The 13694-nt window shown below is 44.0% G+C and overlaps 1 protein-coding gene across 4 annotated transcripts in view; it reads right to left on the bottom strand.

The window, feature by feature from the left end:
* Positions 1-13694, bottom strand: part of Nrg4 (neuregulin 4) — a 69412-nt gene that overhangs the window by 2593 nt on the left and 53125 nt on the right. The window contains exons 6-7 of one of the 4 annotated variants that reach the window (XM_052188311.1): positions 4667-4748; positions 2764-2913 (exon numbers count right to left, since the gene is read on the bottom strand). In XM_052188311.1, coding sequence (XP_052044271.1) covers positions 4732-4748 — 17 coding nt within the window. In that variant the 3' untranslated portion in view covers positions 2764-2913; positions 4667-4731. The remainder of the gene's footprint in view (positions 1-2763; positions 2914-4666; positions 4749-13694) is intronic. The other 3 variants (XM_052188312.1, XM_052188313.1, XM_052188314.1) reach the window with 3 other exon arrangements.

Raw genomic sequence — 13694 nt, 5'->3', positions numbered from 1 at the left:
AAAATTAAATACAAGTATTAAAAATATACTGGTTTATCAAAAACAAATGACTAGAAATGGCAATTGCTGATACTTACAAAGCTTCAAAAAAATTAGTCACATTTAAAAAAAAAACTGATTTGAACACAGTAGTGAAGCTTTGCTCACATACTGAGCTGTCTTCTCAAGCAAGGCCTGACAATCTTGAAATTGGAAGTGTAGAAATCCTGCAGGCATAGTGGTAGTGTGAGGGGTAAGGGATGTGTCCAGCAGGGGGCCTTGTTACTTTGGCTTTCTCAATTTTGTTTAAACCTGGATCTTGATCAGGGAGACCAGTAGCAAAAGACTAGTGGTTTGTGCTGCAAATTTAACAAAATGGACATGTAAGGAGTTACAGTAGAAATAAACTTAGAAATCTGAGTACTTTCTAGCCAATATCTAGAAATTTTAGATAGGGGCGGGGAGTGCTTAGATCATTTTAAAACCACAAAATCTGGCTTAAATTCACATCATAAATTTAGCCTTTGATAGAAGCAGAAGATTATGAAACTGTAAAAATACGAGTGGTTCAAGTCATCATTTTGGCTGTAGACTGGGCGGGGTTGGGTTAATAGTGATAAGGCAAAGTAAGCCCTGTAGTAAAGTCCTGAGTGTAATTGGCAGAATGACATCGTTATTATTTACAGTTACTGGAAAGTTATTTTAGCAGTGACATGTGCCAGATGTGTTGCTACTATGGATACTTCTTGTCTGCCCAGCCGCACGTCTGAAGATAAGTTTCTCTAACATATGCTGCTATAAAGTAAATGTCACCTGGCAGAAGTCAGTAAAGTCGCCATGCCATGTTTTGGAGTTAAGAATGTGGAACACTTGCATTTCAGGAACTTTTTGTAACAGAGCATGATGGGGTTGGTTTTAAAAACAAATGATTAGACTGAGAAACAAATTGAGACCACGGTTTTGATATTTTTCTTGCTGTCACCGTGAGGTTTACTCAGCAAATGTTCCCTGTCCACCATCTTTTGACACTGGACATACAGACAGGAAGGAAGCGTCTCCAGTGACAAACTATGCTCTCATTCCCTACAAACAGCAACAAACACAAGCCAGCTGTCCAGTTGGCTCTGCTGGAGTGCTAGAGAACAGGCTCATCCAACAAAAAGAAAGAAAGGCCAACCAAGAGATCAGCTTGAAACAGGGCCTGGGTTCTGGGATGCTTTCAGCAACTTCGCCCCCTTGTGACTGATTCTTAAAGCAGCAGAAGCCCAGTTCCCATTCACAAGCTAGAGAAGTGCCCTATCTGTGGGTTTGCATGCATGTATGAACGCCCTCAGGATAGTGAGGTGCTGGCACACGGTTGCTTGGCTTTGTTTACTTTGCCTCCCTTTGGGGTGGAGAGTGGGCACTGCTTGTACAAGCTGCACAGATTCACAAACAACAAGGTCTAGAGAGACGATGGGTGGAGATGTAAAGCTGACCACTTGAGGAGAGACATAGGGAGGGCAGAACATTTGAAAGAACCCACACATAAGGGCTCCAGGGAAGTCTAAAGATCTGACACCTGACCTTTCAAGTGTGTCTGATCCCTAAACTCAATGAATAACTGTGTATCAAAGAATTACCCCGCCAATAAACAAGGGGATTGCTATATAATGGCTGACTATAAGTGGGGAGGGATGTTGATGAAGACCTGTAAAAGGTTTGAGAGAGTAAACACAACTGGATGATAGCTTTTGTTTAAAAAAAAAAAACAAAAAACAAAACTGGGGAAACCTTGAGATCAGAGTGAGGTGAGGGTGAGGGGAGGAGCGATACTGTTAAAATGATATACACCAAAGGAAAAATAGCTGGTGACCTTCATTCAAGTCGTAATGAGGTGTGTCTCTGTTAATCAGTTAATTGCTTGCTGTGAATAGTTGGTATTGTCCTCTAAACAGCCCATTACCAGCTTTCTAAGTTTGTCCTTTCTCACCCACCCAAAAGATGACTCTGAGATTATCATGTTAAAAAGCAAAAGAATAGGGATAAATACCAGTAAGATGACTCAGCAGATAAAGGTGCATTTGCCACCAAAACACAACTTAAATTTGATGTCCATGCCCCACATCCAGGAAGAAGAGAACTGACCAAAGTTGTCTTGCATTTGAGAGTTCAAACACAGGCAACCAAAAAGGAAGCAAGAAAAGCTGGTATAACTTACTAGAGACTTTAGTACACCCACAGGAATGTGATAAAGGACAGAATCAGTGTCCACAAATAGAAAGGAAATATGAAAAGACAAAACAAACCCCAAAAGCCCTAAGGGGAAAAGACTAACAAATGTCCTCACCAGGAGCTTTCTGAGGGCTCTGGGAACAGGGAGGGACAATGAGGAAGAAAGCTAAAAGCTGGGACCTGAAGAATATAAACAGGAACAGCTGAACCCAGCATGAAGAAATTGCGGGACACCGAGGAAAGACATTTGGTAAAACCGTCCTTTTGTTATTAAGGATCCTGAATTAGAAATAGGGAGAAACCACCTCAACATAAAAGCCACCATGGTAATGCCCACAGTGAAACCACACCGACTGGAGAAGTGGAGAAGCTTCCCCAGATGAGTGAGGTGCTTGCCTGCACTGTTGCTAGGCAACATGGACTGGCTAGAGCCACTGAGCACGTCAAAGGAAAGGTATCAATTAAGCTGGAAAGAAGTAAAAGTATCTGTTCACAAATTATATGATCTTATACCCAGAAAAGTAAAGACCCCACAAAAGACTTTCAGAGCCCAAAAACATAACTACTCACAGAAGCAGGGTGCAGGGTCAACACAGGAAACCAGCATCATTTCTGTACGTGAGCGATGAACAGTCATACAGTAGAGCATCAAGACAAGAGCATCAAGAGTGAGATCCTGGGACTGCCATAGAAATGATGGGGCGTATCCATGATGAACGTCTAAAAAAGGTAAATGTTGGCCCTGCCTAAGGCAGCCTACAGAGTCACTGTAATCCCTATCCAAACCACAATATCACAGTGCAGTCTTTGATTTTCTGGACAGAAAAATACACCCAAAAGTTCAGATACAATCTCAGGAAACTTGGAATAGCCAAATCAATATGGAATATTAACCTAGGATGAGCCATCTGATTCTAGAACAGCGATTCTTGCACCAAGTTAAACTGGTGGAACAGAAATCCTTAGAAACGAAACATCTGTATCATGAATATTTTTTTGACAAAAGTACCAAGACTATTTTCAGTAAGGAAGAGACAATCTTCTAGAAATGCTGGAGTTGGGACCTTAAGAAATACCATTTATGAAAATCAACTCAATAAAATTTTAAAAATTTCAATAGTAGCTAAAAAAAAAAGCTATACAACTCTTGGGGGAATATCAGGATAATGAATTTTTCAATGATTTTGTGGAGTTTTACCAAATATTTAGGAATCAAAAAATAGATCTAAACAGACTAATCAATTATAATTTTGTAATTTATAAATTTGTAATAATTTGTAAAAAAATCATCATACTTAGGCCAGGCGGTGGTGCCGTGCACCTTTAATCCCAGCACTTGGGAGGCAGAGGCAGGTGGATTGCTGAGTTCGAGGCCAGCCTGGTCTACAGAGTGAGTTCCAGGGCTGAAACCCACCCCCCCCCCAAAAAAATATATATATATATATCATACTTAAAGAGCAAAACATTTATACATAGAATTGAAAAATATATTTGCAGCCTACAAATTAGAACTTAATTTCCAGAATACAAAACTAAAATGTAACAACACACACAAATCTAATTAAAAGTGACAAGGGACTTAAACAGTCCCCAAAGAAGATACATGAATGACTAACAAATAGTATAGCAGTATAGTCAACTTGACTGATGCAAGGGAAGTGCATGTGAAGCCTCAATGAGATGTCACATCATCCCATTAGGATGGTGGGTGTGTTGTCCCCATGCCTCTCCCCCATCTTCTACACAGTAACATAGATGCTCAAGTACTAGGCCCTGTACAGCTGGTAAAGCTGTAAAATGGTGCATTGGTTACAGAAAAGTTACAATTCAATCCAGAAATTCTACTTGAAATGTAATATTTAAAAATAAGAGCTGGGGTTGTGAAGGTGTATATATATATACATTGATACATTATAACATCGTTTACAGCAGTCAAATTGGAAAACATCCAAATGTGTTTGCATGGTAAACAGAATGTAATATATCCATACCGAGTGAGCTGTTATTTTAAGAGTAGATTTTTGGCTAAGTGTGGATGAACTTTGAAAACACGTTGAATGACAATTGCCAGTGAGAAGAGAAATACAAATGAAAAATGGGCAACTTGAAAACATGTCAGAAGAATCAGAATCAGAGGATGAGGAGTCTATGTCTCCAGTTACTTTCTGCTGGGTGTTGGTTGTGTTGTGTTGTGTTGTGTTGGTGTAGGGGTGATACAAAAGGGGATCTGAAGGAGTACACAGGTCCAGTGTGGGATGATGAGAAGGGTCTGGGCAGTGATAGGGCTGCTGGCCCTGCCCGGGGTGTATGCGCTCCATGGCCCGCCCTGAGCTGTGTTCTTCAGAGTACTTTAAAACAGTAGATCTCCCAGCCTAGACCTTGCACCACGTGCTGCTGCTGCTCCTATACGGGCTGCCTTGAACAGCACCATTCACCAAGGCTGTGTCTAAGACAAGGACAAGGGACGCATTACCTTCTCTCCTCGTATGGTCCACAGTCTGCCTTTGTAGGTAATAATGCCCCTCACTGTGGATGTCTTCAGTGCTCTCTGTGGCCTGTGGAAAGTAATATATGAGACTTGGGCACTTGGTTTTCTGCATTCACACACCTACCTGCCCTCTTAACTGCACGCATAAACCCACAGCTTCCACTTGTGGCTGGAAACCTGAGGTGATCATACCTCAGACATCCACACCTACACCAGCCGTCCCACAGTACCTGTGCACAGCGTGTCAGCGTCCACATCCCGGCCTCTCAAGTACCTGCCCGCCTCTGCCTTCCTACCCTTTTCCTGCAGCCTAAAGTTCTAACAAGATTAATGGTCTTTCTGAAAAATTCACAACTAGAAAAGCTGGGTGAAGGAGGAACACCAAGGTGAGTCGCTGACAGCAAAGACGGCAGCAGGTGCCGAACATGGGAGGAATACCAAACCCAGGACGACCGGACAGTCCTGAGGGTAAAGCTCTGGCCAGCAATCTCCAGGGACCTGGGAACGGCCATGTGCAATAGGGAGCCCAGGCTTGGAGGCCAGCAGCACAGCCCAGCAGTGCAAGGCTAGTGACCAGCTCAGTCCTCAGAACCCGTTACCGCCAGGAGCACAGCTGACCCTGTCATACTGTCCTGTGACCTCTGCACCCTCAAAAAGGGAAGGAAAGTAAGAGTGGGAATCCAGACACATCTGGGTTTAAATTCTTGCTCTGCTGGTATCTGGATAAAGAACCTTTACCTCTGACCCTCGATTTTCCTGTGAATAGAAGTGCCACCTACCCCCAAACTCTCACAAGTTGTCATGTAAATATGTGCTGGGACTTGAGGCTGTGGGTTTTCTTTTCTTTTTTCTTTTTTCTTTCTTTTTTTTTTTTTTTGACATTTATTAGGAATAATTTTCTTTCAAAATTTGGAATTTTCATGTTATTTTGGTTGTATTGTTTGTGTTTCACTTGGTAGCTTGTATAAGGGCTAAAATGAAAAAAGTTTTAAATAACAGTCACCCACTCTTGACATGATACCTTTAATCTTCCTTTGTTTACCTGTGCATTTTGGATCTGGCTGATAGTGGTTAAAGATGCTTCATCAAGGAAAACTAGACAAAGAGTAGCATTTTCTTTTGTGTGTGTTTGTGAATGTGTTTGCAAGTATCTGTGAACATGGGTGTGTAACCCAGAGGACACCACTGGGTATCTTCCTTAGTTACTCTCCACTTTGACTTTTATTTTTATTCGATATATTTTTTATTTACATTTCAAATGATTTCCCCTTTTCTGGCCCCCCCACGTCCCGAAAGTCCCATAAGCCCTCTTCCCTGCCCCCTTTTCTCCCATCCACCCCTTCCCACTTCCCTGTTCTGGTTTTGCCCTATACTGCTACACTGAGTCTTTCCAGAACCAGGGGCCACTCCTCCGTTCTTCTAATGCAGCAAACTGCATTCCCAAAAGTGCAAGGATGATGTGAATACATCTGTTCTGGTCGCAATCAAGACCAATGGCCCCATCACCGGGTGGCATCTGTGTTTGCCACTGTGTTCTCTGACGTTTATTGTGTCACAGCACGGGTCTGAGCGGAGGTTGAGTGTCCTCCTGTCTGTAACAGCTCACCCCAGTGCCCAGCTTTTATCTTACCCCGGCGAACTCATCTCCTTCTCTGTGTTACAGCCTTAGATCCTATTATTTGGCCTTGGAAAAATGCCAGGTCAGATATGCTAACTTTGCAAGCTGATACTCACCCTATCCCAACTTTTGGCTACTATTATGGTCTCATGGTGTTTTTTCTTTCATTAAAAAATATTCATTTCCTCCCAGCATGGTGGTTGACTCCTGTAATACCAGCACTTAGGCAGAGGCGATAGTATTCTTTCAAGTTTGAGGCAAGCTTGGGCTAAACAGTGCCAGGGCATCCTGAGCTATGGAGTACAACTTCATCCCAGAAATAAACAAACCCCTAATATATAAAGAAACATTTTGAATTTAAGATTCCAGTGTAGGGTAGTATGGAAGGGCTGCAAAAGCACTTCCCATCTTTTTAAATATTTTTTTCAGTTATGTATATGTGGTATGGGACAGTCATGTATACATAAAGTCAGAGGTATAGGGCCCTCCTGGAGCTGGAGTTACAGATGGTTGTGAGCTGCCCAGGGTAGGTGCTGGGCACTGGGCAGTATGTGCTTTTAACCACAGAGCCATCTTTCCAGCCTCTTCCTTTTTCTTTTTACAAATAAATCTTTGCACATAAGAAAAGGCTAAACATGTTTTATCTGTAGTTTATAAAAAGTAAACCATCATTGAGTTTCAAAGATCCATCAACTACTCTGATAAACCACATCTGGGGGTGGGGAGAGAGACACAGAGGGAGAGAGAAGAAGAGGGAGAGAGAGAGAGAGACAGACAGAGGGAGGGAGGGAGGTTTGCACACACACCCCTTTGTCCTATTTGTGTTCACCTTTCCAGTTCACTGCACAATAATAAAAACCCTGCAGTTTTCTTGGAGGACTTTGACTGGTTGGTTCACCATCAGGCATTTTATCAAGGAGTATGACTTCAGACATTATTGCTACAGAGTAAGCCAAGGGAAACTCAAGCCATTAATCAGAACTGTCACTGAGCTTCGCAGTAGGGACACATTCCCTTAGCATGTTGAGACTGTGATCAGTTTGAGCACATGGAAACTCAATACATTATCTGATAACATCATCAATTCCAATGTGTCTTTCACTCTGGTTGACCTGGTTGTGAAATATGTAACAGAAGTTACCATTTTAGCCATTGTCAAGTTTAGTGACATCAAGTACAGTCACATAAGAGAGATCACCATCATCTCCAGAAACTTTTCACTATTCCAAACTAAAATTCTATATATGAAACAACAACTCTCTCAAGGGTCCCTGGCACAACAGCCCCACTTCCTGTCCCCGTGCATTTGAATGCTCTAGAATCTCACTTTAGTGGAATTACACAGTACTCATTTGAGTCTGGCTTTTTCACTTAGCATAATGTCTTCCGAGTACAGTATTCTTCATATATAGAGTCTTCATATTATAGTATAGGAATTGTATTCCCTTTTAAGGCTAATGTTCCATTCTATACATCTACTTATTTTGTCCATGCAAGCATCAGTGGACATGTGGGTTGTTTTCCATCGTTTGACTGTTATGAGTGCAGCTTCTAAGAGGGAGGTGTGCAGATGCTTGCTCGTGTGTGACCTCACACCGGTCTGTTGGGTAAAACAGTCATTCTGTGGTTTGGTTTAAGACCTGTCACACTGTTTATCCAGGCGACTCTAACATCTTACATTCTTACCAGCAATACACACAGGTTCTAATTTCTGTACATCCTTGTCAACACATGGTCATTAGCAGTCACCATCCCAGTGTGTGTGGAATCCACACTTTTTGCTGAACATTTTTCACAAGCTCTTGGAGCAACATCTTTGGGAATCCTCTGTCAGTTTTTGAATTGAGTTGTTTTTGTTATGATTTATTTATTCAGGAGCATTTCTTGTTATTAATTTTAAGTTGCTATTAAAACAGTTTCCATGATGGCATTTTCACACACACACACACACACACACACACACACACACACACACACACACACACACACGTGTATCATGCGTGTTGCTCTCATTCCTGCCCTACTGCCTTTGACCTATTCCTCTGCTCCCTCTTTACTCCCTCCTACAGTGGGCTCAGTCCCTGGGTCCTGGCAGAGTAGCTCCATCTTGCAGTAAGCCGTTTAAATGTTCTGTGTGCCGGACTGCAGCAAGAATGGACCAGCCGGCCTTCCTGGAGCCTGTCTGTCGCTCTGTGTTGCAGAGAGCAGCAAGCATCTGGAGGGCTCTGTATGTATCGTTGCAGTCTGACCTGTCTGCGCCTCGTTGCCATCACCTCTACCTAACACTAGGTAGCACTCTGAGCCCAGGTTTGTACCAATTCTGCTGCCAACTGAGAACAGTACAGACAGGAGCCCGTGGGCAGGCCTTGATTCTTGGTACACCGTGAGTCACCTACACCCTGTAAGAAATCCTAACAAACTCATCTCTCGTGTCAAGCTGAAACTGGGAGAATCTTTCTCAGATCTGTCTGCTCTTGCTTGAGGTAAGTAGATGTTTCTTTACATTTTCCCAGGGGAGTCACACATCCTTCAAAGACAGCTCCTGTTTCTTTTCATGCATGCGTATGTATGTGTGAAACACATTCTCTATATTAAATCCTAGCGCTACAAGGTTTTTAAAGCCTTTGCTCCTGTTTTGTGGACTACCTTTTCATAGACAGTGTCCTGCAGTTATATCAAGTTTTCATTTTAATGAAGTCCAAGATGTCTACATTTCTTAGTTGACTGTTTTGGTGTTATCTATACCCAGGAATCATTGTCAAGTCCAGCTTTGTAGGATACTTCTCCGGTTTGTCTCAGGGTCTTGTCATCTGGGTCTTACGCGTGCGTCGTCTCTCATCCACTTTGAGTTCATGTGTGCCACACACTAGTGGACAGCTCCCACTTTCACCACATACATACCCAGCCCTGGCACTGTTAGTTGAAAATCGAACTTTTAACAAGTTTACTAAGATACAACTCTCAATTTATAACATTCAGCTTTGTATACAATTCACTGGCCTAAAATAAACAGTCTTCAAGATATAACCATGACCCAGTTTTAAACCAGATCTGTCACCCTGGAAACATGTTTCATGGCTATCTGCAGTCACTGCCCATCCCAGCCCTGAACCGTGGGAAGCCACTCACCTAGCTTACTACAAAGGCGGACACACATGGGAGCCCTGCGAGTCCTACCTCACAGCGGAGGTCATGTGACAGCGAATGGGACCCTGTTGTGCTTGTAGAGCCATGGCTGTCCATTTTACGGGCACAGCAATGGACTTCTGGGTGATTTCCACTCCTTGGTTACAGGAAGGAACACTGTTGTGAACTTTTGGGTCCTTTATTCAAACCCAAGTTTTTGTGTACTTGGGAAGTTGACTAGGAAGAGACTTGCTGGGCTATACAAACGTGTGCCTTAATAAACTGTCTACATCTCTTCATAGTCACAGCACCACTGGACTGCACTTTTCCATATCCCACAGACTTAAAAATCACAGCGGAGTTAGTATGTTAATCGGTATTTTATTTTGGGTTTTCAGTCTTCTAGTGAATTACAGTGTCAAGTACTTTGCACGTACTTATTGGCCATTTGTGCATTTTCTTTGGTAAATGGTTGCACTTTAGTTCTCTCATTTTCTGTTACTGAGTTGAGATGCCTCCTTTGAATGAGTTCTTGTGTATATTATACCATCTGTCAGATATGTGAGTTGAAAATATTTTCTCATATTTGTGCCTTGTATTTCAGTTTTACAGTGGAATCATTTGAAGCCTGGGATCTGTCATTTGCACACAGCCCAGTCTATGGGTATTTTACCAATTGTGCTTTCCACATTCTATCTTTGCCTAAAATGAGGGCATAAAGTGTTTCTCCTTCGAAGTTTATATTTTAGTTTTTACATTCACAGGGCTCATGAGTTATTTGCGTATATGGGGGAAATAAATTTATCTTCTTGCATGTGGCCATGTGACTGTCACGGCATCCTGTGAGACTGCTGTGTCTAGAGCCCTGCTTTCCTCTTTACACCAGCACCATGCTGTCTAAACTATGTCAGATTTGCCATAAACTGTCTGTCTGTAGTTTGAGCCCTTCAATGTGCTGTTAACTCATTGCTTACCTGCCTTGGGCCCTGCATATTCCCATTGGTGTGTCACAGTCACCCTGTCAGCTACCACAAAAGCACCTGTTGCAATTTATTGGGATGCACCAGTCTCTGGGAAAATTCACACTAAGAACTGACATCTGAATATTATACTTTCCAAAGCCATCAGCACAGACATCCCCACAATTAGTTGGGTCTGCCTTTTCTTAGAACTGCTGCAGATTTCACAGTGCAGATCTGTATTTGTTACTTTTCTACAGATGTGATAAAACTGCTCTGGCCACCGTAATGTACAGAAGGATGGCTTTGTTTGGCTTGTAATGGTTCCAGAGGGTTAAGAGTCCAACATGGCGGGGAGCATATCAGCAAGCTGCAGACATGTCTGGAATACAGCGGAGAGGTCTCACATATTGTCCCGCAAGCAGGAGACAAAGAACACATTGGGAATCGCATGCATCTTTAAAAACCTCAAAGTCCACTCATAGTGACACACCTCCTCCACCAAGGCCGCCCCCACTAATCCTTCCCAAGCAATTCTACCACCTGGGGGCTAAATATTTAAGCATGTGAGCCTGTGGGGGGGTCACTGTCAGATCACCTGTGAGCCTGGGGGGGTCACTGTCAGATCACCTGTGAGCCTGTGGGGGGGTCACTGTCAGATCACCTGTGAGCCTGTGGGGGGGGTCACTGTCAGATCACCTGTGAGCCTGGGGGGGGGGTCACTGTCACTCAGATCACCTGTGAGCCTGTGAGGGTCACTGTCAGATCACCTGTGAGCCTGGGGGGGGGGTCACTGTCACTCAGATCACCTGTGAGCCTGTAGGGGGGGTCACTGTCATTCAGATCACCTGTGAGCCTGTGGGGGTCACTGTCACTCAGATCACCTGTGAGCCTGTGAGGGTCACTGTCATTCAGATCACCTGTGAGCCTGTGGGGGTCACTGTCACTCAGATCACCTGTGAGCCTGTGGGGGTCACTGTCACTCAGATCACCTGTGAGCCTGTGAGGGTCATTGGGGTCACTGTCACTCAGATCACCTGTGAGCCTGTGGGGGTCACTGTCACTCAGATCACCTGTGAGCCTGTGGGGGTCACTGTCACTCAGATCATCTGTGAGCCTGTGGGGGTCATTGGGGTCACTGTCACTCAGATCACCTGTGAGCCTGTGGGGGTCACTGTCACTCAGATCACCTGTGAGCCTGTGAGGGTCACTGTCACTCAGATCACCTGTGAGCCTGTGGGGGTCACTGTCACTCAGATCACCTGTGAGCCTGGGGGGGGGGTCACTGTCACTCAGATCACCTGTGAGCCTGTAGGGGGGGTCACTGTCATTCAGATCACCTGTGAGCCTGTGGGGGTCACCGTCAGATCACCTGTGAGCCTGTGAGGGTCACTGTCACTCAGATCACCTGTGAGCCTGTGGGGGGGTCACTGTCATTCAGATCACCTGTGAGCCTGTGGGGGTCACTGTCACTCAGATCACCTGTGAGCCTGTGAGGGTCACTGTCATTCAGATCACCTGTGAGCCTGTGAGGGTCACTGTCACTCAGATCACCTGTGAGCCTGTGAGGGTCACTGTCATTCAGATCACCTGTGAGCCTGTGGGGGTCACTGTCACTCAGATCACCTGTGAGCCTGTGGGGGTCACTGTCACTCAGATCACCTGTGAGCCTGTGAGGGTCACTGTCACTCAGATCACCTGTGAGCCTGTGAGGGTCACTGTCATTCAGATCACCTGTGAGCCTGTGAGGGTCATTGGGGTCACTGTCACTCAGATCACCTGTGAGCCTGTGAGGGTCACTGTCATTCAGATCACCTGTGAGCCTGTGAGGGTCACTGTCACTCAGATCACCTGTGAGCCTGTGAGGGTCACTGTCATTCAGATCACCTGTGAGCCTGTGGGGGTCACTGTCACTCAGATCACCTGTGAGCCTGTGGGGGTCACTGTCACTCAGATCATCTGTGAGCCTGTGGGGGTCATTGGGGTCACTGTCACTCAGATCACCTGTGAGCCTGTGGGGGTCACTGTCACTCAGATCACCTGTGAGCCTGTGAGGGTCACTGTCACTCAGATCACCTGTGAGCCTGTGGGGGTCATTGGGGTCACTGTCACTCAGATCACTGCAGGTCCTCCACTGCTTTTGTTAGCTCCACCCCTGTATACCTTGAGACGCTGTTACAAGGAAGCACTGTTTTTTAAGTCTTTATATCTAGCAGTTTCTAATATATGGAAATGTATTTTACCTTCAATATTCATAACCTTGCAACATCACTAAACTACCATCTTGTCTCATTCTATACTCTCTTCAGTATTTACTAATGAGTTTATGAAGAATGACTTGTTTCAGTGGAAGTTTGGCATAAGTTCAGGTATTTGGGCCTGGATTGTCATTGAAGAAAAGTTTCTACACAAATTAAACCAATGAATACAGTACTATTTGAATTATGATTTTTTTAACTTTTCATATTACTCTCCAGATTTTATTTCTATGGAGCCCAGGCTGGCCTCATTGTAGCTGAGGATATCCTTACACTTCTGGTCTTCCTGTCTGTAATTCTTCTCAGGGGCTGGTATTATAAGTGTGCATAACAGAGCCTGGTTTTATGTAATGCCGAGGACAGAACCAGGGCATCTTGCCTGCTAGGCAGACAAACCACACGAGAGCTGCACCCCAGCCCCTCAAGTTAGCCCTTTCTTTGGTAGTTTTTGTTCTTCAAAGGATTTATCTGTTTAATCTAAATTATGCCAGATCTCCTGTTGCCCTGTTTGTAGTATTGCTAGAAATGCTACCTAATTTTGAAGTTGATATTGCTCATTCCTGTCATTTTTCCCCTCCTCGATCATTAGTAGGTTTTGAAATAGGGTCTTCTGCTCAGCCTGGGTCTGAGTCAGTAAGATTATGTGGCCAGCAAACCCCAGAGATCTTCCTGTCCCTGGCTATTCCGAGTAGGATTGCAGAACCTTGCCATCAAACACAACATTTTAAAAAAGATTTATTTCATTTTAGTGTATGTGCATTTGTGTGTGTATGCATGTGTGTGCATGTGTGTGTGCATTTATATGTGCCCATGTGTGCATGTGTGTATGCATGTATGTGCATGCCTGTATATGTGTATGTACCTGTGTGCCCATGTGTACACATGTGAACATGCATGTTCACACGTGTGCATGTGTACATGCATGTATGTGTGCATATGTGTGCATGCACAGATGCAACTGTATACTGAAAACAGAGGTCAACTGTTTTTTCATGTGGTTTATTCATTCTTCATTGTTTTCAAGTAAGAGAATCCAGTGCATGCTGTCTTAT

This window comes from Apodemus sylvaticus, chromosome 7, assembly GCF_947179515.1.
Source record: "Apodemus sylvaticus chromosome 7, mApoSyl1.1, whole genome shotgun sequence".
Classification (NCBI taxonomy): Eukaryota; Metazoa; Chordata; class Mammalia; order Rodentia; family Muridae; genus Apodemus; species Apodemus sylvaticus.
This window is presented reverse-complemented; position numbering and strand designations above follow the sequence as displayed.